The sequence below is a fragment of the Zonotrichia leucophrys genome, chromosome 1 (assembly GCF_028769735.1).
Source record: "Zonotrichia leucophrys gambelii isolate GWCS_2022_RI chromosome 1, RI_Zleu_2.0, whole genome shotgun sequence".
In the NCBI taxonomy this organism is placed as follows: Eukaryota; Metazoa; Chordata; class Aves; order Passeriformes; family Passerellidae; genus Zonotrichia; species Zonotrichia leucophrys.
The window spans coordinates 57,933,429-57,957,311 of record NC_088169.1 but is presented as its reverse complement, the minus strand read 5'-3'; the positions used below and the strand labels follow the sequence as shown (position 1 = coordinate 57,957,311).

The following is a 23,883-nucleotide window of genomic DNA, read 5'->3' as shown; positions in this document are numbered from 1 at the left end:
TGCTAGCTTAGAAAAACTAAAATGAAAAAAAATGGAAATAACTAATTAGCAGAAATCTGGTTAACTCCTTGGTTGTTGCTGTTACTGGTTTTGTTTCCAATATGAACTTTATCTCCTGCAAATTGATCTACACAGATTACTTGGCACTTACTGTTCAGGCTTACTCTCTTCAGGGAACTGGAACTTGATTTCCAGCTGCACTTGGAATTCAAAAGTTTTGAAGTTTTATCTTCATCCCACCTGGTGAATTTCTGTGGATCAGGATTACCTAGTACTTTACATGTGAATTATTCTGGAGTCTTCCTCAATCTTCTGCTTTCTACCAAAACTGGAAGGTGGCAGCATCAGCTCTGAAGACACTGGTATTCCTTCACATGAAAATTGTTGATACTCACATGTCTGACTGATGTTACAGTTTTTAATCTCTAAGCAGTGCTCTGTGAGGAAAAAGTGATGCACTGAATGTTACCACACTGCCTTGGCTACAGCCAGTAAACATTAGCTCCCAAGAAATTGTAATACTGAAATATGAGAAGAGAGAAGAGATTCAGTGACAAGCTATATTGGGATTTCAGTGAATTCCAACGCATTAATTACTATTAATAAAATTAATATAATCATATTCTTACAGACTTTCATGTACAAGAAACATGAGAAATATCCAGTAGCTTTCTTAGATGCTGTTGGGTCAGTAATTTTGTCTGATATATTGTTCTTTTTAATGAAGAGAAGGAAAATATTTGCTCCATACCAAATCTCACTGAGAATAACCTTAAAGGTAGGATATTTTTCTTAGAGTTCCAGCATATGATTTTGCCTTTAAACAGCTCCCATGAAATATATTTATCAAGAATTTTAGGGTCTTTTATTTATCAAGAATTTAAGGTTAGGGTCTCCATTTTGTTTGATTTCCCTGATCTTTCATATAATCAGATATGTTTAGAAATGTTACTTGACTACAAAGGCCTACAGTGACAGAACAAGGGAGAATGGCGTTAAAATGAAAGAGAGTAGGTTCAGATTAGGTATTAGGAAGAACATCTTTACTTGTGAGGGTTATGGGGCACTGGTACAGGTGGACCAGAGAACTTGCTGATTCCCATTCATGGAAGCAGTCAAGGCCTGGCTGGATGGGATTTTGAGCACCTGATCCAGTGAAATGTGTCTGTGCCCATGTTAGGGGTGTTGGAACTAGATAATTTTAAGGTCTCTTCCAGCCCAAATCATTCTGTGATTCTATGATTTTGGCTTCTCCAACTTTGTCCTCTATCAGTTCTTCTGTCTGCAAAATATAAATCATTTAGCCAGATCTTTGAGTTTGATCTGCTTCTACCTTTTCCTTAAAGCTAGCACTATCAGCACTCCCAACAAAGTTTTAAATCTCAAAGATAAAATACTACCCAAAGCAAGCTTGATAAAGCATCCAAAATAAGACAGAATAGAAAAGGTGCAGATGAACATCCACTGGCTCATGCTGATGTAAGGTGCCAGGTCTTCTTGTCCATGCATGGTCCCAGTCTGGCAGCTCTGCAGGTTTGCAGATTATGCACAGTCCACTCCCCAAGCCCAAGAGAATATTTTCTTTCCTTCCCTTCTGAGACTTTATAGAGTAGCTCTGTTTCCTGCTTTTCTCAGCATTTATTGGAGTTTCTACTCACTTCTGATTTTGTTTTCTTTCCCCCTTCCTCCTTCTCCTTTTTATCCTGCATTAAAGTTCTTTATTTGACCATTCCCAAGGAAGGCACAATATTTCCAGAGTGCAGCCTAAGCCAAAGGGGAACAAGACAACGGAAACTTGTCCTGTCCTGTCACATAATCTTTGAAAGACATAGGAGACATTACCCATTAGCAATAACTGCAATAAAATTAATTCCATCTACTAAACCAAGTATTTAAAAAAAATTAATTATGTTTATAAATGTCTAAACAAATATTTAAATCATTATATTAAGGACAGGTCTATGTGTTCTAATCTCTAAGAAACTTGTCACAAAGAATTCACAAAACAGATTTTCATCAGTGAAGCACTTCATTATTCAGTGAAGTAAAGCATATTGTTCATCTCTATATGTTTTGATGTAATTTACTGTGCAAACAAAAATTGTCAGGTTTGAGAAAAATCCATACAATATTTGCTTCAAAAAAGTTTTAAAATGCTTTGGAGAATATCCTTTATTTGAAAACAGAGATATTTCCTTTTCTTTTTCACAAGACGTAGTGTCTGTATTTACAGTATATTCCTATCTCACTGGTACAGGCAGTGAATGCATTATGTTAACATGCCAAGTCACATGATCGTATCACTATGCCATGTCCTAACTCCAGCACTGGCATCATGTTATAATCAAATGGCCAAAGTGTTTTATTTTAAAATGTTTTCATTTTTTTTAAAGGAAGGTATGCAAGTAAAAACACCAGCACCCTTGACCATTATCTGAGTGTGTCTGTCTCTACATCATTCTGCCCAGCAGCTCTGTGAGCTACTGGACAATTTCAATCAAATTTGCAAATGGTTTAAAGGTGGTTTTAGTTTAAATTTCATTTGAGTGAGTGGGTATGTATGCAATATAAATTGATACCCTGAGAGAAATCAAGGTAGCTGTTGTACCTTTCCAGGCAGCTGCTGCCTGGCCCAGCAGCATGTCCCTCTCAGCCAGCCACTCATAGCTGCAGGGCAACCATCACACACAGGAGGAATCTGGTACTAGTGGCAGAGAGAAAATTAAAAGACACACCTGTAGGAAACCAGTTTTCAGTATTTCAATTGCTCTTAAAGAAATTGTTTTTAAAAAACTCATTAAGAAAACTTCTTAGTCTGTTTGAAACATGCTGAGTTTTATCTCAGTGTGCCCTGTTTTCACTGCAAAAAAAAAGCGAGAAATGTTTCTGTATATTGTACTGAATAATCATTAAATAATGTGGCTGAAAAGAGGCAGAAGAATACAGATCCTAAGACCTCACATCTGGCCTAAAACTCACCCTTACTGTAAGCCAGGTAAATGCTTGTGGGTGTATGTTTATTTGTGTTTCCAAAAGGAGTCAGGTACAAATGTAACCATAATATTCCCGGCCACATAGAAGCCACAGGTATCAACTATTTCAGTGAGAATTTCACACTTAGTTCCTACTCACTATTTCAGTTTGCCTGAAGCCTTTTAAAGAGTCCTGTGCCCTGCTTCAGCAGCCTTTTCCTACTCCTCTTTCTTCTTGGGTCTTCTCCTCCCATTAGCCCACTAACACCATTTGCAGACACTTACCCTCTCTTGCCTTTACCTACTGCCCTGTTATTTTGTATTCCCTTTCTCAGCAATTCTCTCTTGAACGTGTCTTGCTGGTATGACCTCACAATTAAATTGCCATAAAACTGCTTACATACAGAGCAACAAAAGGGGTTTCATCTGTTGTTCTGTTACAACTTTGAAACAATACTAACAAACAGAAAGAAGTCTTTGTCTATGCAAGTTGTACTACTTTGCTACTGTGGGATGGATCAAATCGATGGAATGGTTTCTATTGATTTCACTGACTTTCTGAACAGAACTTCTCTTACATTTCTCTAAATGCAATATAATTTCTATTTTTAATTGTTATTTTAATCCATTTTGTACTATTGCTACAAAAAATAAATATTTCCACGCCACAATTTGTTGATCTCTACAATTTGTTGATCACCCTTTTAGTCTTTTTAAAAGAGAAACGGATTTTGTACATTTTAATCCTCAAACATAGTAACTGATCTTAATGGCTGCATATTTTTAACAGTTCATTTACCTCATTTTCAGATTCTGTAAGAATGCTTGATGACTACCATCTAGTTAGATGCTTTCTGCTCTTTAAGAATATCACTACTGACACCTTAAACACACCCACATCTAATCTTTGTTACTAAAAAGAAGCTGACCTGAGGAAATGTCTTCATTTTCTATGAGTATTAGAGTGCAGAAATATAATTTCACTACAGTACTTTTTGGTTTACAGCTATGGCTAAATAAAAGTCTGGACAGTTTTGTCATGGCTTCCTCACACAGGTAAAGCACACATTTGCTTATTAGCAGGTAATTAGTTGTCTTATATATGGATTATTTGTTCCTCAAATTTGATCCTTGGCCTTTCTAATTTTACTTCTTTCTATTGTTCTCAAGCTGATTAGATTTGGGCTTTCCCAAAGATACATTTTAGGCTCAAATACCTTAAATACTGAACCTTGACATTTAACTATATTGATCTTTTCTTTGCCTTCCTATTTTCTTTTCGTTGTTTAGGGATTATTTGTTCTGAGACTCCTCTGCTATGCTTAAGCAGCCTCCCCACCAAGACAATAGATTTTCATTTCAACACTTCTGTTTCTTATTTATTTCCTTTTTTTTATTTTTTGAAAGAAGAGAGGTTTACCTGTCTTTGCTAAAGATAGAATAATAAAGTACCGGATTTCATCATGAACACTTCACAAAAAAAACCAAAACAACTGAATACGGTTGTTATGTTTTCAATAAATTTAAAAAAATGTTTGGAGATGTGTTCTGTTGCTACTTGTTATTTAGGTTAACATCAAACTACAGCTTCCAATAAACAAACATTTAAAGTATTGAAAAGTAGCATTCCAAAGCATTACTTAACTCCATACATAGTTAATTGTTAGGGCTGTTATATTGGACTTTGCTCCTCTGTTGAGATTCTCCTTCACAGAGTATTTAATGTGCTTTTATTGATTTGACAGACAGTACAAGTCTTCTATGTGTGCATTTCTATTATTAAGGATTTGTGATTTTTCTAGGTATTAGCCTCTCCACATACCAGCTTTTTCTCCAAGCACTTTTTTATTTTGTTTTCTTTTTTGTTTGTTTTTTCAGCAACAAACACAAACTATATATTCCACATATAGTGACATGGCACAACATACAGGTATTAATTGCATTCATGTGCATTACCATCATACCTTTAATTTCCAACTCTTCTCTGTGAAAAAAACAACAATTTCTGATGAATGAATATGAAATTATGATGCCAGTCTAAGCTATCAAATATGTAACGTGTGCTAAAAATTGATGAAAAAGTATTATAGACATACTGTAAAATCATCAAACTAATAAAACATTCATTACTTGCACAGGTGGATTAAAATCAATAAATGCCATTTTGTTGTTATAAACTGTCTGATGCAACAAACATCAGCCTGACAGAGGCATATATTCATAAGCAGGCGTGATTTTTTAATATGTATTTTTCCAGTTAGGCATTTAAGCCTTTATTGAGTTTAAGAGCCACAATTTGCAAAGATGTGAAGATGGCGTGATTTCCAAGAAATCATTAGAAATAATTAATAATCATACCTGAGAATGAGCATTAACATGCAGCTCTGCTCAACTTAACACCACAAAACCAAATGACTTGTAGAGCAAGGAGTTTAATTTATCATTATCACCTGGCACTCAGTCAGAGGTTTGAAGATCCAGTGCTAGTGTTTCAGATTGTATTTTTCCTCTAAGTATTCCATGCATGTCGTTGGTATCAATGAATTGTTGTAAGCTGCAAGATGTTTGATAAAAAAAGACAAATTTTACAAGCAAAGACTTGACTTACTTGTACAAAGGGTTATATAGTTTTTCCCTTAATTCAGAGTCCCAAGTACTTGTTTTACAAACTGCAGAGTGCCTTCAAATGTATTGAATTCACTGTGGAGTAAGAGTATTTATTGTGTAATGCTGAGTCATATAAAAAAAAAGTACTCACCAGGCTGAAGAAAAAAAAAAGTGATGAAGACACTAGCCTCCTCCTCCTCCAAAAAAAAAAAAAAAAAAAAAAAAAAAAAAAGGAAAATTCATCCTGGGTTTTGAGGCTGTTTTTTAAACTAAACATGAGAAACATTGTCAGAAATAATTTACGTATTATATGCCACTGTAATACAAACCATTTTAATTTTTTTTTAACTCATGCTGGTGTTTTCATGCTCTGAAAGGAAACTATTGTTACCACATGTGCACACACATAGGCACAGTGTAGAGCCCACAGTATGTAAGCACACAGACACAGAGACACACACACACACAGCCCCGCAGGATGCACGCCCACGGGATATACCCCAAATGCAGCAGTACCTCTGGCACGCTAGAGGGAGCCATTACATAATTGCAATGACCCTTTCCCCCCCCTCAATTAGGAGAACTGGCGTGGAAAAACTCCGGACATCCTGAGACATCCTAAAGGTTTGGCATAAGCTGCAGAATAAGGAGAGGAAAGCAGAGGACTCGAGTTGCAGTCAACCGAGGTCTCCTGATAGCTCAGGGGCTTACGCTGGTATTTGTTCCACTTTTAATACCGCGCTGCTTTTATAGGGAACTTCTCCAAATACGTGACTTAGCCGAGCACGCCAAATTCCCTCAGCCAATGTGAAGCCCTCATGCAGAAAGCAAAGCCCATTTTGTAAACATATCCTTTATTTCATCTGTCCGTCGCTCTCACACAGAAAGTTGGCTCTGCTGACAGCAGTGGTTTTCTGCTGCCACTAATGTATGTATAGTTTATTTATACACTGCATTTTAACACGGCATTAGTTCTATAACGGTTACCAGCAGACTCGCTCTGGACGGCAAACTATCTGTTTCACAGTTACAAAGAGGTCCTCAGGACGAGAAGATGGGTCTGGAAAGAACACTCATTTGAATTTATAAATCTGCAAGACTTTTTCCAAGTCATATTATATTTATGGACATAATAACTCAGGGCTGAAGGTTATTCTATTGAGCAAGGCAAACGAGCAGCTGCCTTAACTGACTCTTTTAAGAGACGCTCCTAAAATAATTCAAGAGCGTCTTATAAGTGCTCCAGAGTTGATTTTCTTCCCTTTTTTTTTTTTTAATTTTTATTTTTTTTTCTTCCTTTCCCCTAAATGATTCTTGCTACTTACACGCTCGTCACAAACGGCAGCTTCATTTCCGTACGCACGGGTCGAGACCGGCCCTCCGGCAATCCAAGCACGCACTTTTCCAGCCTCAATTCTCCCCCCGCCACCGCCGCCCCCGGCCGGGAGCCTCCCTTGCGCGCCGGGGGCGGGCGCCGCTGCAGCCCCCGGCCCCTCACGGCGCGGCTGCCAGCACCCCGCTCCCCGCCGGCAGGGGATGCGCTCACGCCGTCGGGAAGTACCCTTCCAGGAGGGCGAGACCCGCTCGGGGCGGCTCCCGCAGGGTCGGGGCGGCCCCCGCAGGGCCGAGGGGGAGGTGGCGGGGGGTGTCTCCCCACCCACACGTCCCTTCTGTCGCCGCGCATCCCCGGGCCGGCGGTCACTCGGGGACCGCGCGGCGGAACCAAGCCTTCGCCCTCGCGGCGCTCTGGGAGAGTTCGGGGGCGCCGCGTGCCCCCTGCTTCCCCACCCGTCAGCGCGGAGGACTTGTCAACACGTCTTACAAATAAATAAATAAACAAACAAGGGCGGCGGGGAGGGCGGGTGAGGGGCAGGCGGGGAGAGGGGCCGGGGTCGCGGCGCTGCGGTGCGCGAGCAGCCAGACACCGCAACCCGCGCGAGCCGCTCGCGCGCCCCGCGTCCCCCTCGGAGCCGATCTAATCAATGGCACCCAGCGCCCGCCGCGGCCCCGCCCCCCGCCCGCCTCCTCCCATTGGCCGGGCCGCGCCGGGGCCGGCCGGCGCCGCCGCCGCCCATTGGCTGGCGGGGAATCCGTATCAATGTTTAAGCCGCGGCGTGAGGTGAATAGAGGCAGTCGGAGAGCGGCGCTGGGCGAGCGCGGCGCGGCGGCCCCGCGAGTGCTGCAGTGAGGGAGGCGAGGAGGGGGGGAGAGAGAGGGAGAGAGCGAGGCAGAGCGCGGCTCCAACTGTTGAATTTTCACTGAATTCTCCACTTACCTGCGGGCGGCTGGTGAAATGGATCTGGTTTATCGGAGATCGGCGTTCGCTCCGCGTGCTGCCTGGCTAAGACTGGCGACCGTCTGTTTGCAAGGGGCCACCCATCAATGAGGCAGAGAAGAATAATTGTTTTTTCTTCTTTTTGCGTTTGAAAGCCTCCCTGCCACACGTTGCAGAATTAACTGTGTACTTTGGGTCCGGACTCAAATAAAGGAGAAAAAACAGTGCAGAACTGAGACTCGGAACTAGATCTGTGAGCTATGTATTGGAAACCTATGTTTTTATTGCGGTTTTTTTTCCTTTTAATGTGAAAGATCTCTGATATATTTCACACATAACACTGAGGAAAGGTGGTTAAAAACACTCAGCAAAACAGGAGACAGACGCGCCTCTGTGCCAGTGAGTGGATAACAGCCTTGTTTTCCTGATCCTCAGTCTCCCGGAGAAAGAGGTATAGTAAAAGTGTAGCTGGATCCGACACCCCCACCTTCTCCTTTGTTTTTTTTTTTTTTCCCTTCTTTCTTCCCTCCTTCCTTTCCAAAATATAAATCTGATTAATTTCTTTCCTGTCTATAGAGTGAGTCAGAGAAGCGTTAGGAAGAAGCTGCAACTAATGTCTGTGAAGGGAGGAACATGAGGCGATAGTGAATGTGATTTGTTCCGCTGGATCTGACTCATCCAAGCAGATTGAAACACCTGCATTTCTGGATTTGCCATTCATTTATTTCAGGTTGTTAAAAGAACCTGAAATAATATTTTGCTACCCTTCCCCAGTATTTACCTATACACTGTATCACTAGGAGAGGTGTATATCAGAGAGGGGCAACGCATCTGGCATTGCTGCCGCTGTTCTCCCCTGTACCAAGATGCTCAGAGAGACTGTTAAAGCTTTGAAAGGACTGCAAAAAACGCATCACACTGATCGCGGAACTGTATAGGTTTTAATATACGCGAATTAATCGATTAAAAGATCGCTCACTTTATTCGTAGCCAGGATTGTTTTTCCTCCTCTTCTCACCTCCCCTAAATGAAGAGGGCTAGGCGGCAGTGTCATTGGAAGGAGACGCTGAATAGAAAGAAAAGAGAGGCACTTGATAGCGCAGCCCTGTGAATACAGAGACTGTTTCCCTTTTAGCGAGACTAAGAAAAAGAGAGAGAGTGTGTGTGTGTGTGTGGTGGCTTTTCTTTCTTCCCCCGCCCTCCCCCCCCCTCTCCTGCTTCTTTTTTTTTTTTTTTTTTTTTTTTTCCAAATCTATGCGTCCAACCATGGGTTGCCTGTTGCTTTCCTCTCGGCTGGAGAGAAAAGCAAACTGGAATTAAACTGCATCGAGAAAAGTGCAGCTCCTCAGACACGCATACGCACACACGCATAGACACACGGAGAGAAAGGATGTGGTGGTGGCGGCGGCTACTGGCCTGTCTTAAAGAAACCCAAGCGTGCTGCTGATTGAGCTTTCTCTCAAAATACATATTTACTGCTAGTGATGAAGGTGAACTGGTGGGTTTCTTAATTTTTTCACCCCAAAACGACGGGTGGGAGGCTGGTAGTAAAGGGGGAGGAAGGAAGCTATAAATCCGAACACTAGTTTTTGCGGGCGGGGGCGGAGTGGTTTGGGTTTTGGGCTTTTTTTTTAATGTGTTTTGTTTTCCCCTCTTGCCCTGCAATCCTCATTCCCTCTCCCTCTGATTCGGGAAGGAAACAGTGACCCAGGGTGTACGAGACAGAGAGGGGGGAAATACCGACGGCAGCGAGATGCAGCTCTCCGCCGCAAGCAATGCAAGATTAGATCTCTAAATGCAGCAAAACACTCCCTGAAAACCAACAACCCCGCGGTGCAATCAGACATTTCACTGCCGCTCACTGCACACGAAGAGGGCTTCAACAACAAGCTGAGACTTTTTTTTTTCCCTTCTGTTTCTCTCCTACCCCTCCACTCCATCAATCGCATCACAAGCGATGAGTAGCAAATAAGCTTTTTTATCTCTGCTACAGACCTGTGACCATCCTCTTCTTCTATGAATATATAAATACACATATTTAAGAAATATTTCTGGTCGTTTTTAGAAGAACAACCACTGCCACCGGTTTTTTTATTATTGTTATTATTTTTATTATTCTTTGTACATCTGCGGGGATTCAAGGATCGGGAACACATCGCCTGCCCGGAGGAGATGATCTTTTGCAAATTTTTTGATTTTTGAAACCCTCCCACTGCCGAAGTTGGACAGACGAAGTAACTGCGAGGGGACTGTAAGCACGGCAAGCTCTTGCTGAAACGCTGCCGAAGCTGCTCCCTCCCCCGACCCCCCCGATTGCTCCCTCCCTCTGAGCTACATGGTCTATTTGCTGCCTCTCATCCTGTGTCTCTGCAGATGTTTTAGAGCAACAGGTTCAGGAACTTGAAATATAGGGGTGGGGAAAGAGAAGGGGAAAAAAAAAATCAAAACCAAAAAGGAAGGAAAGAGAGAGCCGTCAGAGGAGGAAGAGCAACCCCAGCGCAGAAGGCAAAGAAGACGGGGACAACCCTGGTCGTCGCTGCTGCTCCTGCCGCCCCCACCCCTGCTCGGGGATGTACCTTTCCATTTGTTGCTTCTTCTTCTGCTGGGCTCCCGCCCTGTCGCTGAAGAACCTGAATTACTCGGTGCCGGAGGAGCAGGGAGCGGGCACGGTCATCGGGAACATCGGGCGCGATGCGCGGCTGGCAGCAGGCGCGCCGGGAGGTGGGATGCTGCCCGCGGAGCGCGGCGTTCCCGGCGGGGGCGGCCGCGGCCCCAAGTCCACCTTCCGGGTGCTGGAGAATTCAGCCCCGCACCTCCTGGACGTGGACGGGGAGAGCGGGCTGCTCTACACCAAGCAGCGCATTGACCGTGAGGCGCTGTGCCGGCGCAGTGCCAAGTGCCAGCTGTCCCTCGAGGTGTTCGCCAATGACCAGGAGATCTGCATGATCAAAGTGGAGATTCAGGACCTGAACGACAACGCGCCATCATTCCCCTCTGACCAAGTGGACATGGACATCTCCGAAAATGCTGCACCAGGCACCCGCTTCCCTCTCACCAGCGCCCATGACCCAGACGCTGGGGACAATGGTCTGCGCACCTACCTGCTCACTCGTGACGACTACGGCCTCTTCTCCCTCGATGTGAAGTCCCGTGGTGATGGCACCAAGTTTCCAGAGCTGGTCATCCAGAAGCCACTAGACCGCGAGGAGCAGAGTCACCACACCCTGGTGCTGACGGCATTGGATGGTGGTGACCCACCGCGCTCAGGCACGGTGCAGATCAATGTGCGCCTCATTGACTCCAATGACAACAGCCCCATCTTTGAGGCAGCCTCCTACGTGGTAGAGCTGCCAGAGAACGCACCACTAGGCACAGCAGTCATTGACCTCAATGCCACTGATGCCGATGAGGGTACCAATGGAGAGGTGCTCTACTCCTTCAGTGGCTACGCACCTGAGCGTGTCCGTGACCTGTTCAGCATCGACCCACAGAGCGGCCTCATCCGTGTCAAGGGCAACCTGGACTATGAGGAGAGTGGCCTCATTGAGATTGATGTCCAAGCTCGGGACCTGGGGCCAAATCCCATCCCTGCCCACTGCAAGGTCACTGTCCGCCTCATTGACCGCAACGACAATGCTCCCACCATTGGCTTTGTCTCCGTTCGCCAGGGAGCTCTGAGTGAGGCTGCCCCACCAGGCACTGTCATTGCCCTGGTGCGGGTCACCGACCGAGACTCAGGCAAGAACGGACAACTCCAGTGCCGGGTGCTGGGCAGTGGCGGCGGGCCTGGTGCTGTTCCTTTCACCCTGGAGGAGAACTATGACAACTTCTACACTGTGGTCACCGACCGACCCCTGGACCGTGAGACGCAGGATGAGTATAATGTGACCATCGTGGCACGTGATGGGGGCAATCCCCCACTTAACTCCACCAAGTCATTTTCTGTCCGGATCCTTGACGAGAATGACAACCCACCCCGCTTCAGCAAGAATCTTTATGTGTTGCAGGTACCTGAGAACAATATCCCTGGAGAGTACCTGGGCTCGGTCTTGGCCCAGGATCCTGACTTGGGCCAAAATGGGACAGTGTCTTACTCCATTCTGCCTGGGCATGTGGGAGATGTCTCCATCTACACCTATGTCTCTGTCAACCCCACAAATGGTGCTATTTACGCTCTGAGGAGCTTCAATTATGAGCAGACAAAGCACTTTGAGTTCCGTGTGCTGGCCAAAGACTCGGGTTCACCCCACCGTGAAAGCAATGCTACAGTGCGCGTCACCGTGCTCGATGTCAACGATAACGCACCCCTCATCGTCCTGCCTGCCCTCATCAATGACACTGCTGAGCTGCAGGTGCCACGCAATGCTGGGGTGGGCTACCCCGTGGGTACCGTCCGTGCCCTGGACAGTGACTTTGGGGAGAGTGGGCGCCTCACGTATGAAATTGTGGAAGGCAATGAGGAGCACCTCTTTGAGATGGACCCCACCAGTGGTGAGATACGCACCTTGCACCCCTACTGGGAGGAGCTCAGCCCTGTGGCTGAACTGGTGGTAAAAGTCAGTGACCATGGCAAGCCCAGCCTCTCTGCTGTGGCCAAGCTCATAGTCAGGGCCTTGGCAGGGCCCCTGCCCGAGGCTGGCGAGCCGCAGGTGAACGGCGAGCAGCATCGGCGGCCGCACTGGGACTTGTCGCTGCCGCTGATTGTGACACTGAGCACTGTCTCCATCATCTTGCTGGCTGCCATGATCACTATTGCTGTGAAGTGCAAGCGAGAGAACAAGGAGATCCGCACCTATAATTGTCGCATTGCCGAGTATAGCCACCCTCAGCTGGGAGGAGGGGGAGGCAGTGGCGGGGGAGGAGGAGGCAGTGGCAGTGGAGGGGGCAAGGGCAAGAAGAAGAAGATCAGCAAGAATGACATTATGCTGGTGCCCAGTGAGGGCGAGGACAGCCGGGGTCCCCTCAATGTCATGAACGTGGTGAGCAGCCCATCCCTGGCCACCTCACCCATGTACTTTGACTACCAGACCCGCCTGCCCCTCAGCTCTCCCAGGTCTGAGGTGATGTACCTGAAGCCCGCCTCCAACAACCTGACTGTACCCCAGGGACATGTGGGCTGCCACACCAGCTTCACAGGGCAAGGGACTAACGCCAGCGAGGCTCCCCCGAGCCGGATGTCCATAATTCAGGTAGGAGACTTTTAGAATACCCTGGACCTCACTTTAGACACTGGTTTAACTTTCCCTTTTGTCTGCAGTGCAATCTGCTGTAAGGCACCACTGTAGGAACCAACACAAGTCATTAAAGAGAGGTGGACTTAATGGAAGTGGAACCAGACAACATCTGGTGGGTCTGGTTCTGCTGTCTCATTGATGTTTTCCATGTGATTCAAAAAAAAAATGCCCCGTGAAACACAGACGGAGTTACGGCAGTGCCAAAGAGGTGCATGTGAGAGTGTGGGCAGGCATTTAGCTCATTTGAGGCATGCTGGGGTATTTTCCCAGGAGACTGTCAGACAGAGGTGGGCACTTCCACAGGTTTCACTACTCTTTGGTTTGGGGTGGAGAAGAGGGAGGGTATTTCTAAAGTGGTCCTACCATCTGCAGTAACTAATAGGACAGGGAAGAAATTGCACACTGAGGACATCTATTGCAACAGTGTATTATAGCCCTCCAATCTTGTATATAAATATGAGCTATCATTCCAAGATGTATGTTTTAATTTTTTAAAAATTTCCTTCTTCAGAATATATATCCATAAATATATATTTTTGACAGTATCATTGGGGCCCCATTGCCTCCTCCTCTCCCCATAAACAACTAATTTTTCAGTGCTGAAAATTCTGCTTAGTCAAATAGAAAGAAAATGTATGTGGTGACTCCCTTCTACCTCCAAGTGTTAACAAAACTCACATCCTGTCATAAACCAACAAAACAACTAGTCAGATTTCCAGTAGCCTGAGTCAACACTGATGATTGCTTTATAGTGAAAGACTTACCCACTCTGTCTTCTACCAAAGCTCATTTAGAAATTGTAGCTGGGCTGCATTCTGCTGCCAATTATATCCACACTGTCCTCTACTGACTTTTGTGAATGTGAGAAATGGCAGAATTTGGACCATTGGATATAGAATACTAATCAAAGAATGACTTAATTTTTAGCAGGTAGTTTAAAGTTGAAACTCAGAAGATTTATTTCAGAGCAGTGAACTTGCAGAGTGAAGGTGAGGGCAGAAATTGGCTCCAGTTGATTTAATTTAAAGTATTACCTCATGATTAATGCAGCTTAATGTTCAAACACTACAGGTATGTTCCAAAGTGATTTTTAACGTTCGGATTGAAAGCAGGCTCTGGATAATGACTATTAAATATATTTGAAATGTCATATCTGTTTTATCCTGTGGTTCTCCTGATATGCTGTTCTGAGTCATAGGGGAATGAGCTGAGTGTATAAGAAGTGACACAGACTCATTTTGTGTATGCAGCTAGTGGGAAAGAAGTTGCACTGTAGTCACTTGATGTACCTAAAGAAGATTCATAATACCTTGGAGTTACCATGCCCTGTCATCTGTGAACACCAAATGTTCTACTTGCCAGCTGTATCTAATACTTTAAACTGAATAGAAATGGCCAGTGGTAATTGACAGACTGAAGAACCAAAATTTAAGTAATCGATGACCTGGAAATGGAACATTTATAACTGGGGAAAAAAAAAAAAAGAAAAAAAAAGGAAAATAAAACCTGCCTGTACAAGGTCACTGTAAACTAATCCTCGAGCGACTATTGACTTGTGTCACAGAAACAATTTCATTTTATGCCTATCATGAATTTGTGTTGCTATCAATTAGGTGAGTATAGAAATACTTAAAATCTGAAATTGATTTTAACAAAAAGTGACACTTTAGGAAAGAGTTTAGGTTAGGGCACAACCAGAGATAATTTGATTTATTATTCATGCTTTAAAAAACAAATAACTTTCCATGACACTTGTTTAAGTAATGTCAACTTTTTTTTTTACTGTAAAATGGAGTTGTCGGAAAGCTAAAAAATAAACACTCCACATTTTTTTCCTACTGACAAGTGTAATAGTTACTAAAAGACAGAAAATTATACTTTCCTACAACCATGTAATGTCTATATAAAGCAATTAATTAATGTATTGATGCTACTGAATAGTAAAGTTTCACTTGTAGTGTAAATCCCTATGGAAAATATGCTTCCTTCTTTTTTACAGTGTTCACTGTATAAGATCAATCATGATTTTTTTTCCCCTGAAATCTATATAAAGCTAAAAGAGGAATTTCCTCCCTTAAAAAGTGTGCTGTGGTTTCTATAAGAGTTTTCATTATGACAACTATGGAAAATGCTAACTGAAACTCCTCATAACATATACTCATATATCTAATGCTGGTCTTGTTTTCCCTTATTATCTACTCAGAGTGTTTTGGAGGTTTTCATGGTCCAATCTGTAGATTAGAAAACATTTGGTTCTACCTAGGGTACAGCCTGTTCAAACATACCTACTGATGCTCTATTTTGTAGTTGTATTGGCAAAACAGACACAGCAAGAAACAGTGTACTTGGTTTCTATTTAGAAAAGGCTCCGATTTGAAGTAGCTAGAGGGGAAAATTGATCCTCTTCACTGTACTTTTGCATTACTAAAATACATTTTGTATTCTCCATCTCCACATCCCTGGAGTAAATTTTATATAAAATTTGCATTTAGAATGTAGGCACTATTTTATGTCTGGTCCTGTACTTCTGCCTCATGTAAAATTTAAACTGCAGATATAAGAAGAAATAGTAAAGGATCAGCCCTCTCTCTGGACGTACTATATCTTGAATCACTCCAAGAAACCTGTGTCTGCATAGGTAACTTACACAGTTAGGAGTCAAGGGTGTAGGCAGTGGGGAAAAAAAATCCAGCTGCTTTATCATCTCTTTTAGTTAATCAGTCCAGTTAAGCAATTTTCTTCAGTACCTCAGTAAAGGGAAGGTTAACAATTGTGTAAGGGTTCTCTAACATATGTTCTGATTAGTTTTTACAGATATATTTTTGAAACCTGATAATCCCATACTATGTAATTCATACAATGGAACTGCATTTCTTCATTCTCATTTTCTTGGCAAATGTTTAATGGCACAATAATCTTTAAAACATTATATATACATACATATATATGTGTGTATATATACATGTACATACTATATGGAGATGTATATACATGCTAAATATGATATTATTACTTAGTATCTCCAATTGATTCTATAAATATTTAATAGCAAATAAATAATTTCTTTCTCAGTACGATTCAAATTTTCTCACTCTTATTAGGAGTGCATATTTTTTTTCCTTTCACTCCCTAGTAAGATCTAGTGAAGCCAATGGGCCTTATGGTTCCCTTATTTCTCATGAAAGTATTTTACCATACAGATAGCCCAATTTATATCAACAAATACCTGTGGAGTAAAGTGTTACTTAGTGACTAGGGGTTTCAGACTGACCCAAAAGGACCACCAGTTGAATGAAATACTTCCTGATATGGGTAAGAGCGGTGTAAGCTTGCCTCTCTTTAAGTGACTTCTGTTAGACACTAATCACACAATTTGACAGCTTGTGTGTTTGCTCATTACTTTGCAGCATCCACCTATGTACCACAGTTGCCTGTGCTACTTATATATGAGTCAATGAACTTCTACAGTACCATAAAAATGTAATAATTTAAACATGCACACATACATATATGTATAAAATGTTGGCTGGAAAGATGAGGATGCTGTATACATGCAACTTTTATTGGTGCAAGAGACTTGCAAGTTCTTAAGCCCTCTGAAAACTGATCATTTGTGATTTGATGTGCACCTGAGATTGATGTGCATTAAGTGTTTGGTAACATACTGAGAAGTTACACATTTACACTTCAACAGCCCATGTTATTTGTTCTTATCTTCAGCAATCATTTTCTAAAGATAGTTTAGAAACAGTGCTTTCAAGCAAAAGTCTGTTAAAAATATTTAAATATTGGGCAGTGCTGTACAGTTCTCATTGCCAGAGTCAAAATTCCATGTGACTTTTGAATCACTTAAGAGCCAAACTATTAATTTTTATTGGGAAGAAGGAAAGCAGGAGAAAATGGAAACTCAACATGGCTGAAAGAAGATTTCTGTTCACTCTAGAACTTAAAGAAAATTTGGCTCTTCTCATTCTGGTGACCTACTCACATGACTACAAGAAACAGAATTTTGCTTTATTTTGAAGTGCAGACATCAGAAAAAAAAAAAAAGTATAAACATACATAGAGGTGTATCTCTTCTACCAAAATTTTGAGTTAGTTTGCCTTTCCCTGTGTGAGCAAATCACAACTTCTTCTTGCAGATTTTCAATAGGTAAGAGTAGATGGATAAAGGAAAACAAACAGTTTCTTTACACAAATAGCTTCCAGAAATAGATTCCTCAACGTGAAATATCAGTAGTGTAGAAAACTGTCTACAATATGCAAGAGTAGTGTTGATCATCCTAGAAATTATTTATTGCTATACTTGTGGTGTAATTGGGTAGTTTTGTAAATGTATCAGGAATAAGGTGGGTGTGAATAAAAAAAGAGGTGGTCAGAGCTTTTGTTAAACAACAGCTAAAAGTGAATGTGCAGAAAGAAGCTCTCAAGCTGGGGATTGCTCTATCTGCTGTACCAGGCACTCCCACAGCATTTCAAGATAAAGTACAGATCATTCTTAATACTTCAGGCACCTGATGTTTATGATGTGACAATAGATTAGTGTCAAGTCCCAGTGCAGCTTCATCTCCAGGCGTCTGGTAATACCTAAGAAGATAGAGTCTTCAAGGGAAATAAAAAACCCATGATCCATATTAGTGCTGTTCTGTCTTTAAATGAACTATTTCATACCTTGAGAAACTTCTGCTCAGAAATTTCAAGATTACAAAAGGAAATCTGCAGCTGCTGCATATAAGGAGAAGCAGCTTTCATCAGAGAAGTTGCACTCATCCTCAGTGATTTAAATTCCCATCTGAAAACAGAGGTATATATGTTTTTTTATATCTCCTACTTCAACTGAGGAATGTTATTCCCTGTTCTCACTAGAACTAGTACAAGGTAACATTTTTCATCAAGAGGATACTGGAGCACTAAACACTTGCAAGTTTGCAGGTTTCTACTCCATATATTCCAGAGATTCCCAGCTGCATAGTCTAGGGATGTATCTAAAGACACTAAGTTGTGACATGCAATTCTTGAACTACCTGCCTAGGTATCATTATTGTGGCTTTAATAGTATTTTGCAAGGCTAGATGTTTTGCAAAATAATTCCTTTGAATGCTTGCATTTTGTTAATACAGTCTGCAGCTTTGTGTACAGTCTGGTTTTGTACATTGCACATTTGTGAACAAGATGTTACATTTTTCTACAGCTTTAGTTTCATTCACTGGATGAAGTCCATTCTAGACTTGACTATGTAAAAATTTCAGGGCGAAACCTTTCCTATGTGTCCATGAAGCTTTGATAATTTTTTTTTTTTTTTTTTTTGTCAATGTGCACTGCATAGTATAGAGGCACAAAACACATACATTTTAGGACCAAATCTGGCAACACACCACTCACTGTGGCATGTGCACGGGCCGCTGAAATAGACAGAGAAAGCAGAATTGAACTCCCTTTTTGTGTTACATCTGTCCTGGTCTTGATCTGAGTTCTTTGCTGGTGATATTTATAGCACTAGTATTTTAAAAGGATCATTATTGATATACAGGTCTATTTGAAATCTAAAGAACTTTCCAAGATGAAGAGCTGTAATAAAGAACAATAAAAAAATAAAGAAAAAACCAAATTAAGAATCTAAAGTGGAATATACATATTATGAAAAAGAAAACAGTCTTTCCAGAACAGAAATTCTTGTTAACAAAAAAATAAGTATAATAATATCTCTGTAGAACTTGCTGTTTTATAAAAGACATGAAACAAGTTATGTAAGATTGAGTGTCACAGCTCTCAACTGCTCTTAAAGTTGTCTGAGCTTTCTACATCTTTGTATTCACCGTCACTACCTAAACTTAGCTGGAAAGATCCTTACAATTTTCTGATTATCAGTGCAATTTCAATGATCAATCCTTTGAAGAGTTATCTGTAACAACTTATTTTCTCAAGTTTCTGTTATCCTTCCCATGTTGATAAAAGGCAGTTCTTACTCATAATTCAGTCAATAGCATAATTTTGACTTCATAAAAGATTTTGGTGGTTCAAGAGTGAATCCTGATGAGACCTCTATGGAATGCAGCTAAGAATAGTATGATTGGGCTCTTCATTTTGAGGTTTTTGGGTTTTGGTTTTTGTTTTTTTTTTTTTTTTTTTCTTATGCCATCTTTACAAACAATTAATGAGACTGGAATTTAGATCTTTTTGTAACTATGAGGTGAAGTGTAACACAGCATCATAGAATGGCTTAGGTTGGGCAATACTTTCAGGATTCTAATGGTAAACCATCAAGTCTGATGGTTAACCCAGAATAATCATGTGTACAGTGGAAAAGAAATCAAATACTCCATTGAACGTATTGCTGAAAATATGCTACCACATGTTTTCATATATTTCTTAAACTGTGAATAATGCAGCATTATTATTAAAACTTATTAAATATTTTTACATGGAAAATTAGCAATAGGTATGTGTGAAATATTCACAAATATTTCTTGGTATTAAGGAAGCATAGATACAATCTGGTTTCTCTGGTAAGACAAAAGTATCTTTAAAAAATTCCTCCCAAGTCACAACATCTGGATGTGAACCAGCTGTGATTTAATTTAAAAAATAGAGGTTTTTTTGGTCTTTTTTCCCCAGCATTTTTTTTTTCTTTCTCTTCATTACCTTCCTTCTCAGGAAGCATTAACATATCAGCTAATATTTACATATATTTTTCTAAGTATCATGCCTAATTTGTTCTTTCTTTTGTTGTTTCTACAAAAGTTAAAAGTCTCAAGTTAAATCAGCTTTAGGTTTTGCTAGGCAAGGCACTCATTCTACATGTATATGGGTTGTTTTTTTTCTGAAGAAAACATATATGTTGCATGGCAGAATTCTTCAGATGCTTCTTCAAGGCTAAGGAGTACCTGCACATATGAAGAAAAGGCATTTTGACACTAGTATTAATGTTTTCCGATAGGTAAAAACTTCAGTGATGAGAACTTAAACAAGGATTTGTTGACCAGAGCAGAAACACAGCTCTGTTTTTATCTTTAAAATATAGAAGCAATCCTCTGATGCCAAAAGGTCAGTGTGGAGCAGTTGGGACAAATTTTTGCAGCAGGCAGCCTGAAAGCTTTATGCTTTCAATTGTATGGCTACTTCAGCTGTAAGAGAAGTGGTAAAATTAATGTTAAAGTGTTCAAAAGTACAGGAAACAAGTAAAACTCTCAGGGGACTGCAGGCTCTTGCCTTAATAGAAAAAAGAGGAAAAAGAAAAGTAATAGAAAAAAAGTACTAGAAAGAGAGTGGTAAAATTACTGGGGAAAAAAGTTCCTTGAGTTTAAGTGTTTTATTTGTTAAGTTTTTAATGGAGCATCAAGGATATTAATAAGTCACTGCTTTTGTTGATGAGATGAAACAGAGTAATGTGCAGCTGCCATAATTCTTAGCCAGGGTGCATTCTAAGCCCTACTAATCTATTTGTCGTAGTGCAACCTCTGTTTTTCAGTCTGCTGTTGACTTTTTTTTTTAACAGAAGAAGATTCTGGATTAATTACTGTAAATCCTATGAGGAAGGAAAAAAAAGTAAATTATTAAGCAGTTTTGATAAAATACTCAGTATTAAGTACTACATTCAAGAAGAAGCAAATTCTTATGAATGTCCCTGTTAATTAGGATATTAGACAGTGCTTTAAATAACCTTCTTGAGCAGTCATATATTTTCTAGCTAAATCCCAGAGGCTACTGATACATTTCCTTCTTAATAAGGTCACATAAGAACCATCTCTTTCTCCTACTGGCTTGCTTCCACTCGGGAGTGGTATTACCTGTAGGGAAAGGTACCAGATCAATTCATTCACTTGCTTGACATGAAATCTCTTTCTTTTTGTCCTGCAAACAGAGGAGTCCCTCTACATACAAAGACAAAACTCTATAGTTTCAGTCAGTTTACTGGTGTTATTTGTACAGAGGAACAGCATAAAGATCAATTTATATCTGACTTTGGTTCACTGAGGGTATCTCCTTTTCCAACCCTCAAGACCATCAGTCCCATATTGGTCTATTTTCAATAGAATAAGGTATAAGCAATCTAGGCATGTTAAGTCCTTCAAATTAAGATATTTGATTTAGCCATGGACCTTTCTACTGGCTCTGTGGCATATGTGTCAGATCAGAGTTTCTCACATTCATAAAGTACTTTAACAGAAAAGTTCCTAATCTTATCCTGTTCCCTGCTGGGTGGCTTTGTGCTGCAGTCCCTGCAGCCTGCCAAAGGAGAACTCCAAAGGGGAAAGGAAAAGTCTTGTCATGGGATGTAAATGCATCATTTCAGCTGTGTGGGTGAGACCTCTAGTTGACACATTGTAGGTTCTTGCAGTGATAGTCATGCAGAGCCTTTTTCAGAAGGTGGTTCAGACCATCTACTGATCTGTGTATGGCATGTGTTTATTGCCTGGACTAGCTCTAATGACACTCTGATTATTCATATTTCCAGGCCTTTTCCTGGAACACTTCCAGGCACTTTTATTATATTGAAATGGCTCTTACAGTTCATTGAGCATCCAGCATAGTACTGTTGAATATGATTGGTGCATGTGCATATATTTATTAAAACAAAAAAAATCAGGCAGTTAAACTGCATAATTGTGGGAAAACGAATCATAACAATAAAAGGCCATTTAAGTTAACAAGCTTTGTGATCAAAGAATAAATGCAGGTTAGATAAATGAGACTCTAGATGTAACTAATCTACATAAATAAGCTTCAGTCTGATTAGAGGATAGAACTGTATTAAAATAATCTTAAAATGTTTTTAAAGTATTTTAATTTAATGCTTTTATCATTTCTAGTTTAATTTCATAACATTTTTAACATTTCTGCTCTATAAAAGGACCTGAGTCAAGTGATAAACTACTTTTACATGCGTTTATGTTTTGATTAACAATGTTTACAATGCAAAAAAAAGTCTAAACTAATACAAGTAAACAAAAGTAACATCATAAGTTTTCATTCTGGTTTGACTGTGTTGTGTGTCGAAAACATAAAGCATTTTTAATGTCTTAATTTTAATTTTTTTATGTGGCAATGCTTTTTGATTGATTTTTAATTAAAGAAAAACATTAAAGGGAACATTTAAAGGACAATTTCTTGTTTACTGTCTTTATCAGCAGAGAGCAGCCTTTGTAGTGTTTGAAAGCTGGTGCATTAAAAATCAATTTCAAGTCTTCAAAGCTGTAAACTCTTGCTTGCTTTGTAGATATATACTGTTTTTAAAATCATTGGAAGCACAGTTGACAATTGAATTAAAACAAAAGGTAAATAATGGTTTCATGAACATTTGAAGGATTTTAATGTATTTTTAATAATAGCTACAGGAATTTTTTATAGCGACAGACATGTGAATAACAATTTGTAGCTTTTAAATGCATAATTTGTTCCCAAATACAGTTTTGTGTACTCTTTTATTAAGAGAATTTTCTTTAAAACTTCTCTTGGTGTTATTCTGTTGTTTTTACTGAATACTATGATTCAAACACAGAACATGTCAGTCAGTTTCTTTACTTACTATATTTCTGTCTCGCTCTTTGCTGATTGCTAAGCAACCACTTATGATTGTTTAGCTACGAATCACTTTAAAAAAAGGTAAGCTGAAGTGGGCTAAACAAATGTTCATTAATTCTTAATGAAAATATTTAAATTCTATAAAATTTTAAAAGTAACAAAGAAAGGAACATTGTCTTAACGATGTACCTCAGATTCAGCACTTGAGTGGCTGCCAGCAGAGTCAAAAATGCTCTTTTTGTGCAAATCTAGAAAAACGCGTGTTCTTAGTCAGTGCATGAGTAATTTTGAGGCCTGTGGAAATATACGTATATATGTATAATTAAATTAATAATATTTCTTTCAGGGTAGGATCCTTAAAACATGTAATCAGTGATCATTTTAATTTAGGTCGACAGAAACATAAAATTAAATAGATCATTTACAGGTGTGGGGTTGCTGATGTGCATAAGCATGTGCAGAATTCAGCCCAGAATCTGTTATTCTGTGTTACCTGAACTGCTCCCTGTTGCTTCTCTCCTTTGCTTTTTCCTGCAAAGCTGCAAAAGCTGTTAGTTTCACTTAGCCTCCAACTACATTTTCTCGTATTCTGTTGAGATTCTGATGTCTTGCTTTCTTGCAGAGACTTGGGTAATTTGATATGCAGATTTGAAGATCATAAAAACAATCCAGCTTTGATGATCATGAGCCAGATTATCCAGCCACAGCTGTAAAGTACCAAGTGTGTTCTTTTGTGATCTCTTTAACATTTCAGTGGATCAAATGACAATAAGGATATAGTGGAATTTAGAGTGCTTGGGAAATAAGAAATTAAAAGCCTTTTTAAAATGACAGCCAGACAGCTTTGAAACTATTATATTTCTAGGCTATGGGCCAGATATGTAACTATGTGTACACATGCATACATGGATATATTCAGAAAAGAGAGCAGAATTGAATCAAAAGATCCTTCTAGAGATGGATAAAAAGCATTATTAATGAGCAATGTGCATCTAATTTTTTTTTTTAATATTGTGTATGATCTCAACAGAGCTGTGTAGCAGTGTTTTGGAAGATGCTGTCAACATGCACCTTTTGCTGCAAACTAGAAAGCATCAAGTTTAGAGACAAATGATGTTGTCATTTTTTTTCCTGAGGCAAGAGTATTGGTAAGGAAGGACCTCATTTTCCACTTTGTGATGGAATCCTGCTATCAAACTTCAGGCTTGAGAGTGATGATTAAAAGGAAGTATAATTCATGCAACATGTGAAAAGAAGCAGCACTTAACTGATT

The 23,883-nt window shown here is 40.5% G+C and overlaps 1 protein-coding gene across 6 annotated transcripts in view; it reads left to right on the top strand.

Moving 5' to 3' along the window:
* The first annotated feature begins 7,726 nt into the window (after positions 1–7,726).
* Positions 7,727–23,883, top strand: part of PCDH17 (protocadherin 17) — a 90,251-nt gene continuing 74,094 nt past the window's right edge. For 3 of the 6 annotated variants that reach the window (XM_064713799.1, XM_064713765.1, XM_064713810.1), the window contains exons 1-2: positions 7,727–8,305; positions 9,551–13,043. In XM_064713799.1, the coding sequence (XP_064569869.1) occupies positions 10,425–13,043 (2,619 nt within the window). In that variant the 5' untranslated portion in view covers positions 7,727–8,305; positions 9,551–10,424. Of the gene's footprint in view, positions 8,306–9,122; positions 9,353–9,550; positions 13,044–23,883 lie in introns of those variants that run through there. The other 3 variants (XM_064713776.1, XM_064713789.1, XM_064713781.1) reach the window with 3 other exon arrangements.